Source organism: Hylaeus volcanicus, chromosome 7, assembly GCF_026283585.1.
Source record: "Hylaeus volcanicus isolate JK05 chromosome 7, UHH_iyHylVolc1.0_haploid, whole genome shotgun sequence".
Classification (NCBI taxonomy): domain Eukaryota; kingdom Metazoa; phylum Arthropoda; class Insecta; order Hymenoptera; family Colletidae; genus Hylaeus; species Hylaeus volcanicus.
This window is the reverse complement of record NC_071982.1, coordinates 6823223-6840103: the sequence shown is the minus strand read 5'-3', so window position 1 is coordinate 6840103 and position 16881 is coordinate 6823223. Positions and strand designations below refer to the sequence as shown.

The 16881-nt window shown below is 38.8% G+C and overlaps 5 protein-coding genes across 7 annotated transcripts in view; 1 reads left to right on the top strand and 4 right to left on the bottom strand.

The window, feature by feature from the left end:
• Nucleotides 1–470: 470 nt before the first annotated feature.
• Nucleotides 471–5110, bottom strand: LOC128880332 (uncharacterized). 2 transcript variants are annotated; one of them, XM_054130318.1, is made up of 13 exons: nt 4479–5110; nt 4102–4390; nt 3777–4021; nt 3542–3678; nt 3369–3469; nt 3138–3278; nt 2906–3051; nt 2394–2801; nt 2233–2321; nt 2017–2153; nt 1877–1924; nt 1225–1782; nt 471–911 (listed from the first exon to the last, which is right to left on the bottom strand). In XM_054130318.1, the coding sequence occupies exons 1-13, from the start codon at nt 4695–4697 to the stop codon at nt 694–696; spliced, it is 2736 nt and encodes a 911-aa protein (XP_053986293.1). In that variant the 5' UTR covers nt 4698–5110; the 3' UTR covers nt 471–693. The 2 variants fall into 2 exon arrangements, with proteins under 2 accessions (XP_053986293.1, XP_053986294.1); XM_054130319.1 differs by having other exon boundaries at nt 4444–4535.
• A 1854-nt stretch (nt 5111–6964) lies between these two features.
• On the bottom strand, nt 6965–8451 carry LOC128880346 (RING finger protein 212B-like). The gene is made up of 4 exons (XM_054130345.1): nt 8043–8451; nt 7803–7984; nt 7533–7738; nt 6965–7461 (listed from the first exon to the last, which is right to left on the bottom strand). Exons 1-4 carry the CDS (start codon nt 8155–8157, stop codon nt 7227–7229), a joined length of 738 nt encoding a protein of 245 aa, XP_053986320.1. The 5' UTR covers nt 8158–8451; the 3' UTR covers nt 6965–7226.
• A 181-nt stretch (nt 8452–8632) lies between these two features.
• LOC128880345 (uncharacterized) lies at nt 8633–10053 on the top strand. Its single transcript, XM_054130344.1, has 2 exons — nt 8633–8965; nt 9334–10053. Exons 1-2 carry the CDS (start codon nt 8833–8835, stop codon nt 10011–10013), a joined length of 813 nt encoding a protein of 270 aa, XP_053986319.1. The 5' UTR covers nt 8633–8832; the 3' UTR covers nt 10014–10053.
• Nucleotides 10054–10191: 138 nt separating this feature from the next.
• Nucleotides 10192–12090, bottom strand: LOC128880348 (uncharacterized). 2 transcript variants are annotated; one of them, XM_054130348.1, is made up of 4 exons: nt 12041–12090; nt 11634–11695; nt 11040–11279; nt 10192–10530 (listed from the first exon to the last, which is right to left on the bottom strand). In XM_054130348.1, exons 2-4 carry the CDS (start codon nt 11688–11690, stop codon nt 10270–10272), a joined length of 558 nt encoding a protein of 185 aa, XP_053986323.1. In that variant the 5' UTR covers nt 11691–11695; nt 12041–12090; the 3' UTR covers nt 10192–10269. The 2 variants fall into 2 exon arrangements, with proteins under 2 accessions (XP_053986323.1, XP_053986324.1); XM_054130349.1 differs by lacking the exon at nt 12041–12090 and adding an exon at nt 11961–12020.
• Nucleotides 12091–13402: 1312 nt separating this feature from the next.
• LOC128879919 (dynein axonemal intermediate chain 3-like) overlaps nt 13403–16881 on the bottom strand; it is an 8318-nt gene continuing 4839 nt past the window's right edge. Inside the window, exons 8-12 of the mRNA XM_054129488.1 lie at nt 16037–16265; nt 15468–15768; nt 15198–15374; nt 13800–14156; nt 13403–13612 (exon numbers count right to left, since the gene is read on the bottom strand). Coding sequence (XP_053985463.1) covers nt 13403–13612; nt 13800–14156; nt 15198–15374; nt 15468–15768; nt 16037–16265 — 1274 coding nt within the window. The remainder of the gene's footprint in view (nt 13613–13799; nt 14157–15197; nt 15375–15467; nt 15769–16036; nt 16266–16881) is intronic.

The window sequence follows — 16881 nt, the reverse complement described above, 5'->3', positions numbered from 1 at the left end:
GAGAGAGAGAGAGAGAGAGAGAGAGAGAGAGAGAGAGAGAGAGAGAGGGGAACATCGATAGACGGCCACCAGGCGCCAGGATTCTTTTGTTCGGACAGTCATTGGAGATTATCTTCGATTGCCGTGAACGGGGCTTCCTGGTGACTCCAGAAGTCCTTGGGATGGGGGATCTCGATAGAATTGCCCAAGATCCTTGGACGAGAATCCTCCTAACGGCCTGGATCTGTTTCTGGATAGTGTAAACAAGTATCTAGGCGAAGAGAAGGATGTTATCAACGTATGCAGTCACATCGCGCGATAGAGAGCCAAGATGATGTGGATGTAAAAGGAATGAAACAGAAATTAATGATGAGACAATGGACAGAGGAGCGAAGAACGATTGTTGTAACAGAAACTAAAATAAGAAAAGGGGATGTAACTATGAAAGAGTTATTTAATGGCACGCAGGGTTAAAAGAATGATTCACAGTGAAACCTTAGAAGATAATTTATTGGAATTATAAAACGATATATTTGGTAACGATTTTCGAGTATGTTGCGTGGTAATATGTACAAATGTTGATGGCATCAAAATTCAGATACATCTACTCTTCCGTGGTAGACTAATTTTAATTACAATAATGTATCTATAATTTTTTGTTCGTATTATATTGAGTATATTTCACTTCGGAATAATTTCTTAACGTTTAAAAGTTTACATTCTGCTGCTGTACAATGATTTCATCGTGACCAAGAACTTATTATGATTGTCGTTCTTCGTGGATCCCGCAGACGCAGGTTCGATGGTCCTCTTCTCGAAATTCGATAACATATTCAAATTCCTCGTGTTGGCCCTCTCGAAGGACTCGACATCGCGTTGAGGATACGTTTTGTCTAAGATGAACGTTTGCTTTATTCGGTTCATTGCTTCCTCTGTAATCAAAAAAATATTAACATGTCTTTTGAATCGAGGAAAAGACTCTCGTAATTTCCTATTCAATTCTTTTCATAAAACGTTCGTAACGCTAAGCTGGAGCTAACCAGTGACGAAAAAGGACAAGTCGAGCGGAAGTATAAAAATTCCTATGGTCCGATAAGTCCAAACAAAATTAACGTGACTCATATCACGGAACGGGTGTAAAAAGAAAGCAGAACGAGCGTATCAATGAGAAGTTTTAAAATTAGCGTGATCGCATGGCGCTAAAAAAAAGTATTTCCAAGGACGCTGAGTTAGAGAGACACTTACGTTCATTTTCATGAAGTACAATGTCATCGAAGACACTTATGTTCCTCATGAACAAGTGAAACGAATCTTCGATGTCCGACAATCGGATGACGAAGTCGGGATCGCAGATCGCCATATGGGACAAGAATTTTATTCCTTCTCTCAATACCTTCACCTGCCTCCTCTTCACCGCCGTCCAGGCGTTCTGATCTGAGAATTGCTCCTGGTAAATGTTTCTTATGCACTTCTTGTTCGGTGTTACGCGCGATGCAGAGTGTTTGGAGCAAATACTCTTCAAGTGACAAAAGTCCTTCTGCTCCAGAGGGAAATGGTCCACCTTGAAATCTTTGATAGCGCTCAGATTCGCTTCCGCGCACTTGCACAACGTTTTTATCGTGAATCGCAGCAATTTCATGCAACAATTGCAAGACTCCAAGGTCTCGGACCTTAGCGGGATAACGTCCGTTTGCAATATATACTGTATGAACTGCAACAATGCGTCTGTGATGTCCGTCGCGGCTATTATGTCGAACTGATGATTCTCCACCTGCGCCAGGAAGATTTGCAACGGGCAGGCGTCTGGAGTAAAAATGAAATATAAAATGCAGAAGTCTGTGGACCTGTTAATTAGAGGTAAGTTTAGAGTTTGCTATAAGGGAACTCATTGATATACCTGGGGTGAAATGTAGAGAGCCTTTCCAATTGTTCACTGCCATCGACTCTGTAAAAATAAACAATTTCGTGGAAACTATTAAACACAATCGTTACATTTACTAAACGGCGACAATGTAAAAATACACAAAAATAACGTACGCGAATTAACGCAAAGTTTTCGCAGATACGTGGCAGATTTGGTGAAGATCATCATCATATTGCTTAGTATCGCGTAGCCGTAAGGCAGAGGTCTGGAGAACACTATTTCCTTGAAAATTTGATAAACGTACTCCATCCTGGAATAAAAAAAATTACAGTTGAAATGAATTTTAACTCAAGTATTATTTATTTAATGGGAAAACATTGGTTGCGTACCCCTGGGAACAATATTCGACCTTTTTATGTACATTGCATATAATCATCATGATTGCACACATGAGACCGCTGAATTGATAGGATCTTCTCTGAAATCGATAAAAGTCTGGTGTTCACAAACGCTACTAAACGCTATTAGAAGATTAGAAAATTAGTATTACCGTGGATCCAACTAAAACAACGAACTGCAAAATCATCTTGAGCATCTCGAATCCCTGATTCTTTTCCGCCCACGTGTCGTAGCGAACCATCTGGCGCGAGTAATGTTTGTAAGACTCGTCCCTATCGGTGAGTAATCGTGTCTTCCCTGCAATGTATTTGCTAAGATACGTCGATTCCAGACTCACGTAGGACAACACGCCAAAAACTCGCCTGGTCTCGACACCGCGTTCGCACTCGTGCCACGCGTTCGCGTCGCACACGGACTTCCCGTAAATATCAGGGTTCGAATACAAGTTAGAAAAGTAAATGTCGTTCATATCTCGGATATCGTCGTTTCTCATAGCTTGAAAGATCGTCTGAAGAAGCATGATCACGTTCAGGATCAACTCCCTCGCGGTGGAAACTAACTGAGACATAATTGAAACATTTGGATAAGATACACCAACGTTTCGCCAGCATCTAGCTTCTTCAGGAATCAAATGGACAATCAAAAACAGGGAGAAGGACTCACTTTATTCATTATCGATATCGAATTTTCTGACTCGAGTTCCGAGTCTGTCTTTTGCTGAAGGGTGGCTATTTCCGGTAAAATAAATTCCACTGTTAATCTTTTGTCGTTTATCATAGTAGTTATAGGTTTCACCAACTCCGGGTTTTCTGAAAAAGCGATCGCTTAAGTATCTTCGCTATTTTAAGTCCAATCCTACCGTCCATCTAAAGTATGTCTGAATATAAAATTTTACCGAATATTCTGAACGTATCTTCTTCTTGCAAAATCGGTAAATTTCTTCGTCCAGTTTTTTCTATCACTTGAATATCCACTACCGATTTCTCTGGTTGCGGTGTATCGTATATTAACTTAGGAATTCTTGCAAGAGGATAATCTGCAACGAACGTGTCCTTGCTATATTCATTATCAAATATTGAAGAACAATCTTGAATCTATTCTTTTCGTTAGATTGTAATTTACTTACACGGATTCCAAGTTTTGAGACAGTAACTACCTCTGTTATGTATGTTTGCTTGAACACAAATTTCTTTTACTTTTGTTTGCTTTGCGTTTGAAATCGACGACCTACAAATAGTAATGCAAATACATTAAAAATTCTAGAGTGATTTTTGCTCGAGAGTTATTTCAAAAACGTACCGTTTCATCGGCGAATTGAATCTACTTTTATTCATAGAAACGTTATTTATTAAATTTATGGTATGCGGCTCTGTCAATTTAATACCTCCGCTCTCTAACAATTTGCAGCGTTCCAATAAATTTCCAACTTCGAACGTCTATAGTACAAAAAAAGAAGAGAAGAAAACATTAGGATTTCCAGTTCTACGCGAAACCTAAAAACATCAAATACAATGTTTGTTCAAGAACTACCAACTTGTAATTCAAGTTGAGTTTTTAAATGCTCCTTTGCTTTACAAATAGTATTCATTTCTGTTCTATGCCGATTTTCTTGCTCTTCGATAAAACGGGTCTTTTCCAATCGATCGTTCTCTGCGCGCAACTGAGTTTGTTGTAATTGGTTACGTAAGAAAACAGCTTCTCCCTCTTTAGTTATAAAATTATTTAACAGCTTTTCATTCTCATGTTTCAATTTCTTCAATTCTACCATGTATTGTGACTCTGTAATTATGTATCGCATTAATAAACAGAAATTACTAAAATGAATTATAATTTTGCCTTATAGAGTCCTGAAACATTACCTGGAACAACAAAATTTTCATCCAACTTAAATGTTGAATTGTACACTTGTTTATTGATTAGTTTATGTTCAAAATCTTTATAGTCTGCAGAAACTATATTACTAATGTCAACTATGTTATCGGCTTCCTTTCTCTGATTATTGTACTGCGACATATATACAGGTCTCGGTATTTGGTTAATAGAATTCTTTATATTATAAACACCTTTACTGGTGGATGGTTCGCTATAAGATCTCTGCATAGACAATGCCCTTTGCTCTACACGTGGTTGAGACAAAGTAATATCTTCCTAAAAAGAAATATAAGCATAATAAATAATCAAAATAGTCACCTATTAACTACCTATTGTTTCCCTAAACAATCGAAACAAACAATACTTGTAAACATGCTTGAGTAGCAATAAAATCCATCTCTTCTATATCCTCCTCTGCAAAATCATCGCCCCACACATCATCGGTTTTCCCCAACTTTTTATTCGTCGATTCTCTAGCATTCGTGGAAGTAGACACTGTAGTGCCCATCTTCGAATCATACTTTGGTCGCTTGGCAGGCACGTGGTCCTCATTTTCTCTGTTATTTTCTCCTCGTTTAAACATATTTAATCTTTATGCAACACTGTACAACAGATATAAATCTTGATTCCACTTGAACCCAAAATTTTCGCCAATTCTTCATAAGCGAATGTTAAAGTCGTCAGTATTTACATCATTCACGCGATTCACATAATTTAATCAGCAACTTTTCGACGAATAATTATCGTGAAGTGCCATTCCGTTCTTTGGAGTACGAATTCATTCTTAGCCTGCGTTTTCTTTACAATTTCTACTTTCGATGAATGACATGAGAATCATGTGAAAATCCAACCGGAAATCGATGTCGTTCCTCTTCATGTTACACATGAGATTATTATGGAAACTTGTCAGCGCAACTGACAATTGAAACATTAGTTTGTAATTAATTGCATGACAGAAGGCTGCTTTCAAAACGTGCACAAACAAGCGTTGATCACACACGTTCACATAATCACAGATTCTTGCCGTGCGAGGGGAAAGTCACCAGCTCCTTTCTCTTTAGAGTCACTAGAGCATTATGTAACTATATACCAAAGAGTATTAGAGTATCTAATACTCTTTGCTATATACCAACATACAATCACACTTTAGAAACTGTATTAGTGTAAGATATAAAATTCCAGTTATTCATTCTCTTCAGTGTCTAGATATAAAATACAAAAACAAACACGTAATATATTAAATATATTACTATTTCCTTACAGAGTCCGATATCATTTATACTACACCGTATTTACCATTCTAAAACAATGGGTGCATACAGTGAACACAACTCATCGTTGATCATTGAAAATTTTCTGACAAACACATTATTTAATACGTACCAGAAATTCCTCGTGCCACCTCTTCGCATACCATGTTCTCCCGATACAACAGGTAAGTTTCGAGCCAGAATTAAAAACTATGATACCTCCTCGCACATCACGTTCTCCTGATACAAAAGGTGAGTATCGATATTCAATTAAATTATGACATTCCATCACATATCATGTTCTCCTGATACAAAAGGTAAGTTTTGAACCAGAATTAAAAACTATGATACCTCCTCGCACATCACGTTCTCCTGATACAAAAGGTGAGTATCGATATCCAATTAAAAGTTATGTCACCTCTTCGCCTATCATGTTCTCCTGATACCAGGAGTAAAAATCCAGCCAGAATTTGATACATACCAAAGTTTCCTCGTGCCACCTCCTCGCATATCAAGTTTTCCTGATACCAGGAGTAAAAATCCGACATTTCCCATCACAATTTTGAGAGAAGCGATTTGCAACATTGTTGAAGTTTGGAGACGAGCGATTTGCAACATTGTTGCGTTTGCAACATTGTTGCGTTTGCAACATTGTTGCGGTTGCAACATTGTTGAAGTTTCGTGAGGAGCGATTTGCAACATTGTTGCGTTTGCAACATTGTTGAAGTTAGGAGAGAAGCTATTTGCAACATTGTTGACTTTGCAACATTGTTGCAGTTTCGTGAGGAGCGATTTGCAACATTGTTGACCTTGCAACATTGTTGAAGTTTCGCGAGGAGCGATTTGCAACATTGTTGCGTTTGCAACATCGTTGAAGTTTCGCGAGGAGCGATTTGCAACATTGTTGAAGTTCGGAGAGGAGCAATTTGCAACCTTGTTGACTTTGCAACATTGTTGTAATTTCGTGAGGAGCGATTTGCAACCTTGTTGACCTTGCAACATTGTTGAAGTTTGGAGACGAGCGATTTGCAACATTGTTGCGTTTGCAACATTGTTGAAGTTTCGTGAGGAGCGATATGCAACATTGTTGACTTTGCAAAATTGGCCAGAATTCCGAAATGTACCGAAAATGTGCCCCTTGAATTAGGCAACCGGTACTGACAGATCTGTCGGACCGGTTGCCTGTCCGTAGGCGCAAACGGGCCACCTCTTCGGATATCATGTGCTCCTGATACCAAAATGCAAAAGCGGCCAGAATTCCCGTACTTACCGAAAATGAGCGCCTTGAATTAGGCAACCTATACTTACAGACATGTCGGACCGGTTGCCTGCGCGTAGGCGCAAACGTGCCACCTCTTCCCATATCATGTTCTCCTAATACCAAAATGGAACATTCATTTTGGTATCAGGAGAACATGATCTACGAAGAGGTGGCACGAGGAATCTTTGGTACGTACGAAATTCTGCCCCGACTTTTACGGGATTGTTTAGGTATATTTTTGTACTAGATTTTGTACCTAGAATTGTCCCTAGAAATGAAGGGAAATTAATGGAAGTGTTACCAGAAAATGGAAATGCGAATTTATATTATTGATTTTATTTTATTTATATACTCAGAACAATTACAAATTAATGGTGCAAGAGCTCATTAACGACATTTACAATTTAATACTGTTAAAGTCTAAAGAAACCGGTTTTGCCCTTTTTTCAAATATTATTTAATTTTACTTATGGAATAATCTACTTATCTCATAGTTATTTTCCGTAACTTATTCATCAAATATTTGAATAACCAAGTACCTAGATTAGCAATACGTAATATAAATTATTGTAATTATAATATCAAATATTATAAATGATATTTAGGTTCTAAAAGTGTAATTAGATCCTTTAGCTAAAGATGGACGAAGACTGAATCTTGCATTCGAAGATTCATGAAGAGTAGATCTTGTATTCATAGGTCGAGGACTGGTGAATTGTATCGATTGTGGATTAGCTATATGGAATCCTCCTAGTTTCTTTTCTCCTGTTCCTATGTTATAAGATTGACGTGACGTATTAGTTCCACGAGATGAGAGATGGAAGCTTTTTGTATTCCTATAGAGACAGGAAGATGTGAATTAATACAAAAAATTTTGTCAGCAAATGCCATTCAGCATTTTATATACCTTCCACTGCTTCTTTCATTGATAACATTGTTTGGAGTAGAGACATGGTTTGAAGAATTTAACACCCTATTATGCATTTCAATAGACATAAGTTCCTTACGTTTCTCAGCTGTATCCATTTTAAGTTTAATATACTTGTCTTTGAGTGCTTTTATAGCTTGATTCATATTACAACAACAGGTCTTCAACATTTCATATTTCTTGTCCTTGAATTTAATTATGTGATTAGACAATTTTCTAGGAGAATGTACAGAGATTAGAGGGACTCACAATATCGTGAAAACGCTGAAGAGTGATTTTCTCTTGATTAGTTTGAAATTCGCATGTGTTGGCCAATGACCTCAGAGATTCAGCTACAGGAGAAAAAAGATTTTCTACTCCAGTTAACGATGACTCTTGTAATTCCATAAAACCGACATTAATTTGGTGGCATCGAGGACACTGTTTCTCTGCTACATTAAGAAAGATTATTGTTTATCGACATGTATTTAAAAATTCTTTCGTCCTTACCTTGTACTATGCATCTCTGACAGAATATGTGGCCGCATTGCGTTAAACAGAATGGTTTCTGTATTCTCTCAAATGTGATGAAACAAGTGTTACAAATGAACATGTTCACATTCATTGTCTACCGAAAACAAATGAGTTAAATGAAAAAGTATTATATAAAAAAAGAAAGGAAATGTTCATGAGCCTTCGTTTGAAATGAATTACGGTTTTAATCATTGTGGCGCTGGCCGTCGCTTTATGGGAATTGGCGCGCGAATTCAAATTCAGTTTGAAGTTCTTGAAGATTGTATCTAAATTCCATTTACAGATTTGTTTCCTAACAAGTATTGTCACGCGCAGGAACTTTGTAGCATAATATTATAAATTCGAATTATTATATTTAAAAAGAAATAATTGTGAAATGGATAAGCGTGATTAATTACAACGCGAATTATAGTGAAAATTCGAACACAATTTAGAATGCATACAAAATCTTCGTCTGTAAAGAAAGAACTTTCTCTCGGTAATCGAAGTTACGTGTTAGAGTGAGTCGAACACTTCCGAACCGAGACGAACGCTTCCGAACCGAAACGAGACGAGGCGAAACGAGAGAATCTAAAAATAGTTTAGGTTACTAGTGTATAACTAACCGAACCGAATCGAGGATTCAGTTCGAGTGCAGCACAGACCGAACATTCGGTTTTTTATCTCGAGTGTTACGTTTTATAATCGTTCGTATCGTGATTTATAGTTTTGTTCATAAATTTGTTTTACAAAAGAGTAGCTGTGTTACATGTAGCAGCTGGAAGCGATGGACGACAAGGAACTAATTTTGAATGTGAAGGAGCAAGATGCGCTTTATGATAATAATGCCACCGATTACTACAATCTACTAATGCGAGATAATATATGGGAGAAAATTGGAGCGAAAATGGGAGTAGCAGGTAAATAAACGAGTTCAGTGTAAATCAGAGTAAATCACTCAACCGATTAAATAGTTTCGATAGTAAATAAATTTCGGATAAATAACTATGGTCTTAAAACAGTGGCGTCGTTAGTGAACTATGGGCCCCATCAGATCACGTACATAAAATGTATTACGTTTAATCAATTTCGTGTATGAATTACCAATCCTAATCCATTTTAACATAAAACCGATTGATTAAACGTTATATGTATGGAGTGGTTGAAATGGATAATTAAGAAAGCAAGTGTATTTTTGTTTCTATTTTGAGAGTGCACTTTAAAAAGTTTTTGGTAAAATATTTTTCAGTATTTACGTGAACAATCACAACGAAATTATTGCTTTCAGGTAAAAGATGTAAAGCAAGGTGGGGTTATCTGAGGGATCTCTACATGAAGTCTCGAAAGACCAGAAGATTGAAACTTGCGCATGGTAATTTCACGTCTAAACCATGGAAATACGAAGCAGAGATGGAATTCCTGAATCCGTTTCTTGGCCTGACGAAAACGAATCAGTTTATTCGCAACAGGAATCTGGGAATGCATCGTAGGACTAGTTCACCGCTTCCTGAAGAAATTACACAGGATATAGATCCAGAAAATACTTCTTCGTCACCTTTGCCATTAGATACTGCTGCGTCACCACCGTTATCATTAAATCATGCTTCTGCTTCTCATTCACCGATCCAGAATTCAAGGTATACATTCAGGAAATCAGAGACAGCTAACGCTGCGATGTACATGCACAATTTTTCAAACAGACAAGCTCTATCTTGCGATGCTTTGATGAAGTACTTCGAAGCAGTCGCAGAAACAGTGAGAGGATTTTCACCCATGCTTCAAGTGAAAGTAAAGTCAGAAATATCAAAGATAGTTCACCAAGCAGAGATGGAACATATTCAGCAAATGGAATTCGAACCTTGCCTGCAGTCCGAACAGGATTTGACACAGATGCAATTTTCTTCCAATAACACTGGTCATTTGCAATATTCATTCGATTCTTGTATGAAACAGGAGCAACCCGGATGAGCGCGATAGAACTTGATTTTGGGAAATTAAATCTTTTTTAAGGTTGCATCGAGAAAATCCATCTGCAATTTTTCTCTTCTCGTGTCTGCATAATGCTTTGTAGTTCAGTTTTTTATCAGAGGATCGTCTAAAGGGAGATCATCTAGGCCTGGTGACGTTGAAGGAAGTAACACGAGCGTTCTACGAATACCAATTTTATCTGCAAAGATTTAATAAAAATATACAGATGTACGAGTACGATGCACCGTGTAAACGTTTACGCCGAAAGGACGCCAACAACGCCGCATGCCAAACGAGAACCCGCGTTTCCAGTGGTCCGGGAGAGTGGACTTTGACCTTTCCCCAAATCGTCTTCGTCGGAATGGACGACGATAGCGCGTCCTAAAATATTGTTCATTCCAAACAAAGCAATCTTATGATCGGTGATATCCACATCCACAATTCCATCACTGCCTGCTCGGATATTGCCTAGGTCACCAACGTGTCTAAGTGGACTGTCAGGCGCACCGTGAGCAACCTAAATGCAAACATAAAGAGACTATGCTTTTACAATGTCCTAATAAAGAACAATTTCTATTGATTTCGATGAATTGCGTTTTGTATTTATTGCCGGTGAATTATTGGAGATTATTCGAACCAAGACCATGGAAATTTAAATTATTGCTAAAATTTGGGTTAATAAATAAATTACATTTATCGTATAGTACAATGTAATCGGCAGACTGCGGACTTTATGCATTTATAAGAAATTTGAATGTGCAAGAAACTACAAGATGCATACAGTATGCAACAATGTAAAGAAGTACCGAATGTAAAGTTTATATTACGTTTGCAGAGTAAAGTAAGTTTATTACTAGATTCAGTTTTCATTGATACGTTTGCTAAGGATTTATGTTGCGGAAAGATTCGTAGTCTAGTGATCAGCGAGGATTGCTTTTCCTTTCCAAGGTAAAAATTGTCACTTGAACGCGGGTATTTATTATATTATTTATAAGGTAACATTTCCCGATAAATTTGATAGCTTACTTTTTCGGGATTGAAATGTGGGCCGGCTGATGTACAACCATCTCTCAAATCTCCTTTTTCGTGAACGTGGAAACCATGTAATCCTTCAGGAAGACCTTGTATTCTGCCAGTGATTCTTACGGGACTGTTGTAGTTATCTTGAACGATGGTGAGTTGTCCAGTTACGTTTGGACCGTTCGCTTGATGAGGCATTAGTTGGACAATTCCGCATAGCATACGTGGATCCGTATCTGCGGTACACTTTTGTTAACAGATTGCGTTAAACAATTGTATTAATCGAACCATTGATACATTTGTAACAGTCATATTTATTAAATCTTATTAACGATTATTAAATAAATTAAATCAATATTTATCGTTTTATCATTTATAACAAGTTCCTTTTAAACGGTGGCGTTAATATGGAATCCGAACCATCTTCGAAACGGTTTTAAAATAGTTCAAAGTCGAATAGCGGTTCTACATTTATCACCGAAGAATTTGTTTTCGCTTTTGCGATCACTTTTTCCAAAAACATTCCTTATACGCATTAACTATTTTCCAATCGAATTGAAACGAATGCAAACGTTTTTCGACTTTAATATTTATGCTCACCTGCGCGACACCGATGCTCGCAACGCTCAGGATCAGTATCGTAAATCGATTCATCATGGATGCTGTAACAGGTAAGAATAATAAAATCAATCACCTAACAGTGTTACGTTAGAAAACGTACTTGAATAAAAGTATACAAGTGCGATTATATCAGTTACTCTTCGTTATGCTTAAGTAATTAAGTCAAGCTACTATATCCAACTATAAAGAATAAACAATAGAAGTCAACAATTTATTCGTTAGCAATGGCACTGGGATTAAAGAGCTTACGAATAAATTCTTCAGAAACAAAATAATTTCATTATTTTGCGTTTTAAAAATAATTACGAGTATAGGACGCAGATGTCTCTCCAAAGACGGAGAACTTCAACCTTGATTGAACTACGTAGAAAGTGAAAGGAACTTACCATATAAATACAGGTATCAACGATATCACTACTACTGACCGACTGGCTGCGTGCTGGCCAATGTTCCGCTTATACGAGCCCGTTCTATCTATGTATGCGAAGTGCGTGTACCTCTACTCGCCATTTCTGTAAAGTGGTTACGAACAACTACGTCGCGAATAAAGCGAGTATTATTGCTGCCTTTGAGCTCTATAAATAAAAGACTCGAACTGATGGATTAATGAACTAGTAAATCTTGAACTTGAATCGCGATTTCACTTAGAAAATCTACGAGTCCTCTCGAACAGGTTGGCCGATCGCTAACAGGATCACCTTGATATCTCTTGTCAGGTGATCGCTTAAAAAAAAAAAAAAGTATGCAGACTGTAACTGGTGGCCTTCAGGAAGCTGGAAAGACGTTGTCGCGCACCTGGCATGGAACTGTACCAGTTTAGTCGCATAAAAAATAGTAATTTGTCATCAAGCTCATTTGGACAATTAAACCTTTGCACTCGAGGCCCTTTTTTCTGGTATCTGCCAGCAACTCGAGAGACGTTTCTTAGCGTTCTATTGCCATGAATTCTAAGCTATCTAGATTTGAGAATAAGGTTCGAGCTCCAAAGAAATTAAACCTAAAGAAATTAAACCTAAAGAAAGGTATTGGAGATTAGGTATTGTAGATTTGCTGCGTGAAACCTAATGGTGACTGAGAGTCACCTCTCGAGTGCAAAGGGTTAATATAGTGCAGGCTGAGTGGTTCTCGAATTGTTCTCGAGTTTCGTCGAGGCTACGCGCGTTAGTCCAGATTAATTTTCGTAAAATAATATTGGGGTGTCCGGAAAGTTCATGCCTATATTTAAGAAAAATTCAAAGGCATATTTGAATTTCGATGTATATTTATTGAGTTATATATGTACCATTTTGTTCCACAACCTTTCCACCTGTTGAGGAATGTACACATTTTATTTGTTTTCAGTCATTCCGATATATTCAGACCTGTACCGCTTACTAAAAATCGCCATGGACTTTCCAGACAGCCCAATAGATTCACTTGTGCACGTAATTAATAATAATCTGTACTTTTCTTGACAGTGTTAGCAATTTCTTCATCAATGATCTTCAACCTGAAGATATCGCGTTAGTGATGCAATAAGGAAAAGCCGCATTCGATTAGTGATCCTCTGATATTGCACAATTATGATTGCACACATCGATGGTTTCGCACGCCTCTTTTTCGTTCTTTGCTATTATACAACGTATTTTACGTAATTAAATTAATTTGGCTTAATTGAAGCGTGTCGTCTTCATTTATATAACAATGGTTATAACAATGGTAATAATGGTAATAACAATGGTTTTTTTATTAAAAGATTGTAGTTTTTTTTACGTAGAATTAATCGATTTTCTCCTCAATTTCGGAACTCTGTGTAACTTGTAATCCATCGAATACCGCCTCGCTTTTCCTTCGTCCAGTACCTTTCGCCAATTGAACGTGTGCACGAATGGATTTTGTTGCAAGTAAGCCAACGCTTCTGCTTCCGTCTCCATGAATTTTTGAACGATTTCTTCGTCCGGGTCGATGATATCCACACCCTTTTGAGCGATACAAATTAGAACTTAAAATTTCTTTCGAGAAAATTGTATTCTAGGAATCTAAACGAAAAACAAGGGCACGGAGATTCGAAGAACCCACGATCCTCGGATCCACAGTCGACCGCTTTACCTACGCGACCAATCCCGCACTCTACTTTTCGTGTTCCTGTTTGACTCTTTATTTTACTTCTTTGCTCACTTGTAGAACTTCCTGTTGCAATATGGTGTCCGCCAAGCGATCCTTTTTCGTTTGCTTGGCGTGAAGTTCCATGGTAGAAGTCAGCGAGACCCGTTTGCCTTCCGGTTCGCGTTTAGGGAAGAACAGGTTCACGGAGTGTTCGAAAATTTCTTCCTGCATGTCCAATGTCTCCTGTAGCCTCTTCTTCTTCCTCCTCGCCTCATGTCGCATTCTCAATATGGGCTCGCGCTGCCTTTCGAGTTCGTCCTTTCGCAGCCCTTTTTTCTCCAGGATCACTTGCTGCATGCGCTTCAGTTCCATTTCCTTCCATCTTTCGCGCGCCGCTTCGATGATCTCCCATGGTTTCTGCGTGCAGCATTAGACGTGTGCGACGTATTAGAATCTATCGAATATATCCGTGGCTTCAAACATCGTCACTTAACCCTTTCGACCCGTTTGTTTTCCATTTGGATTCTGTTCCTTTTTCATTCAGAAATTAACCCTTTGACTGCGGCACGATTTTTGCTGGAAATTCTAAGAGATGTAAGAAATCATTTGGTGGAATGTACCGCGAGAGAAATGAAAGGCAGTCGAAGCTGAAACTTCATAAAAATTGGTGCAAACGTAGATTTAAATTTGCGTTTGCTGCCGTTCTAAAACTCGTGAAAATTCCTAGAAAATTTTGCGTCGAGATTATTGAAAACTATACGAGGGTGTCTGGAAAATGTTAGAGGTCCTTGAAAGGGTTGATCCGGGAGGTGATTTGAAACAACTTTCTCCTTAGCGAAAATGTTGTCCGAGGCTTCGTTGAGGAGATATTAACAGAACAACCCCGACCAATCAGAGCGCGAGTAGTCTACGCCACTGTCGGCTCTCCAACGCTCTAATTGGTCGGGGTTGTTCTGTTAATATCTCCTTAACGAAGCCTCGGACAACATTTTCGCTAAGGAAAAAGTTGTTTCAAATCACCTCCTGAATCAACCCTTTCAAGGACCTCCATCATTTTTGGGACACCCCGTGTAATTCAACGTTTGGTGTAGTATTTAACTTTTTGACGTCGCTAAATTCTAGAAACCTGTCCAGATTTATTCTCGCTATCATTTCACCTGCATAATAAATTTTTAACGGAAAACCCTGACCAATCAGAGCGCGGCCAACTAGCGCGTAGCCTACGCCACTGTGGTCGCTCCATTGGCGCACTCGCGCTCTGATTGGTCGGGGTTTTCTGTCGATATCTCCTTAACGAAGCCTCGGACAACATTTTCGCTAAGGAAAAAATTGTTTCAAATCACCTCCTGAATCAACCCTTTCAAGGACCTCTAACATTTTTGGGACACCCTGTATGTCCCATTAGGGTCGAAAGGGTTAATGTACACAGTTGCAACAAATTCACGAAAAGACAAGTACTGGAGGCTTTTGCTTAGCTTCCGTCTCGGCTGTTTCCGTTACTGCTATCCTAGTTCTGGCTTTCTCTTCTTCTAGTTGCTTCATCTCTGCGATGTGCTGCGCCAGCATTTGTTTCTGTTTGATGCTGTCGCTGTGCGCCTTTGTCCACGCGTTCTGCCAGTTTTTGCATATCTTTATCTGAAACGAAGGTTCCTTGTACCTCATCTGAAAGGAGCTTCGTCTTTCGAATATGTTCGCTATTTGGTATTGTCTCACGCGAATGAAGTTTACTCTTTGGTATTGTCGTTCGATGTAGTTGTTCATCCACTGCTCGTTGGTCTTGTCGTGCGCGAGGAAAATTACCGGAGCCAGAAATACTCGGAAGGTGCCATTGAAATCGCAGATTCCAACGCACTGAGGGTCCAAGTACAACTCGTGGGTGTACACTCCTGTGATTAATCGTCCAGACAAACTCTGAACGATACAGGGCTCCTCGCTTTTGATCATGAAGTCCCAGATTTCGACGCTTCCATCCATTCGCGACAGAATCACGACCGTGGAACGGAAGCTGCCCCAGGAAAACGCTGTGTACCTGTGCGTATTAAACATTTGCTCGCTGGAGGCAGTAATTGGGCCACCCTAACCAAAAGATATGTACACTTATGCAAAATGAAATAACAATATTATTATAATAATTATAGAACACATTCAATACACATTACGTATATTTTATGTATGTTCTATAAATTATTGTACGTCATAAATGCATAAAATCCGCAGTCTAGTTACAACATAGTTATACTAATAGGTACGGAACAATTATCAGATACTAGGCTTGCATTGAATAAATAAATTCGTACCCAACGTTCGACTTCTTCGATATCAGTGGTGTATCGAAATCGTTCCTCCAAACGCAAAATACCTTCCCACCCACCGTGGCGACGATGTTCTTGTTACTCTTGCACCTAATCGCGTGAGTTATGGGCCCATCGTGAACTTTGTTGTACCAGGACCAGCTGCACGTCTCGCTATTGATAGCCATGTCGGTGGTGAACTCGAATCCTTCCCACGTCACGCATCCGAAGTCACCTGTGCGTTCAAACATTCCGTCGAGTTGCGCCAGTTGCCAGTTCGTTTAATCAAACTACTTGAACCATTCGGTTTAGCCCACATGGCATTCTTTTTTTCAATTTAAAATTTCGCATTAAAAATTGTTAGAGTTAATATAATTTCAAGGGTTCACAGCGCCATTGTTCGAGACCTTCCGATCGATAATTCTGCCGAACACGATTGTTTCGGTCGTTATCAGAGGACGAACTTAGTCGTCGCAGTGAGCAGTGCAATATGATCCTTACCGAGATATCGGTGAGCCTATGGTACTATTGTCTCACTGATACGATTCGGCCGACTGCTTTTTTTCCTCGGACCTCTCTTTCTCTTTCACTCTCTGTTCTTTTCTACGTTCCACGCTCTACCCGAGCCAAATGCAAACACAGAATAGAAACCTCGATTGGATAACTGCAATGTTTCGGTCCCGATTTTCATGCACTTATCCAGTCTTCACTGCAATATAATCCTAACCGATTCATACTCTCCTGCCGACTGCTTTTTGTCCTCGGACCTCTTTCTCTTTCACTCTCTGCCCTTTGCTACGTCCGACGTGAATTATGTCCATCAGTGCAATATGATCCTAACCGAGATATCG

Coding starts and splice junctions, on each gene's coding strand:
- LOC128880332 (XM_054130318.1), bottom strand. CDS start 4,697: ATGTTTAAACGAGGAGAAAATAACAGAGAAAATGAGGACCACGTGCCT. Junction 3,679..3,776: donor AAACTCAACTTGAATTACAA/GTTGGTAGTTCT, acceptor TTTGTACTATAG/ACGTTCGAAGTTGGAAATTT. Junction 3,470..3,541: donor TTCAATTCGCCGATGAAACG/GTACGTTTTTGA, acceptor TACTATTTGTAG/GTCGTCGATTTCAAACGCAA.
- LOC128880346 (XM_054130345.1), bottom strand. CDS start 8,157: ATGAATGTGAACATGTTCATTTGTAACACTTGTTTCATCACATTTGAG. Junction 7,985..8,042: donor TCAGAGATGCATAGTACAAG/GTAAGGACGAAA, acceptor TTCTTAATGTAG/CAGAGAAACAGTGTCCTCGA. Junction 7,462..7,532: donor AATGAAAGAAGCAGTGGAAG/GTATATAAAATG, acceptor CTGTCTCTATAG/GAATACAAAAAGCTTCCATC.
- LOC128880345 (XM_054130344.1), top strand. CDS start 8,833: ATGGACGACAAGGAACTAATTTTGAATGTGAAGGAGCAAGATGCGCTT. Junction 8,966..9,333: donor AGCGAAAATGGGAGTAGCAG/GTAAATAAACGA, acceptor TATTGCTTTCAG/GTAAAAGATGTAAAGCAAGG.
- LOC128880348 (XM_054130348.1), bottom strand. CDS start 11,690: ATGATGAATCGATTTACGATACTGATCCTGAGCGTTGCGAGCATCGGT. Junction 11,280..11,633: donor CGAGCATCGGTGTCGCGCAG/GTGAGCATAAAT, acceptor TGTTAACAAAAG/TGTACCGCAGATACGGATCC. Junction 10,531..11,039: donor CACATTTCAATCCCGAAAAA/GTAAGCTATCAA, acceptor GTTTGCATTTAG/GTTGCTCACGGTGCGCCTGA.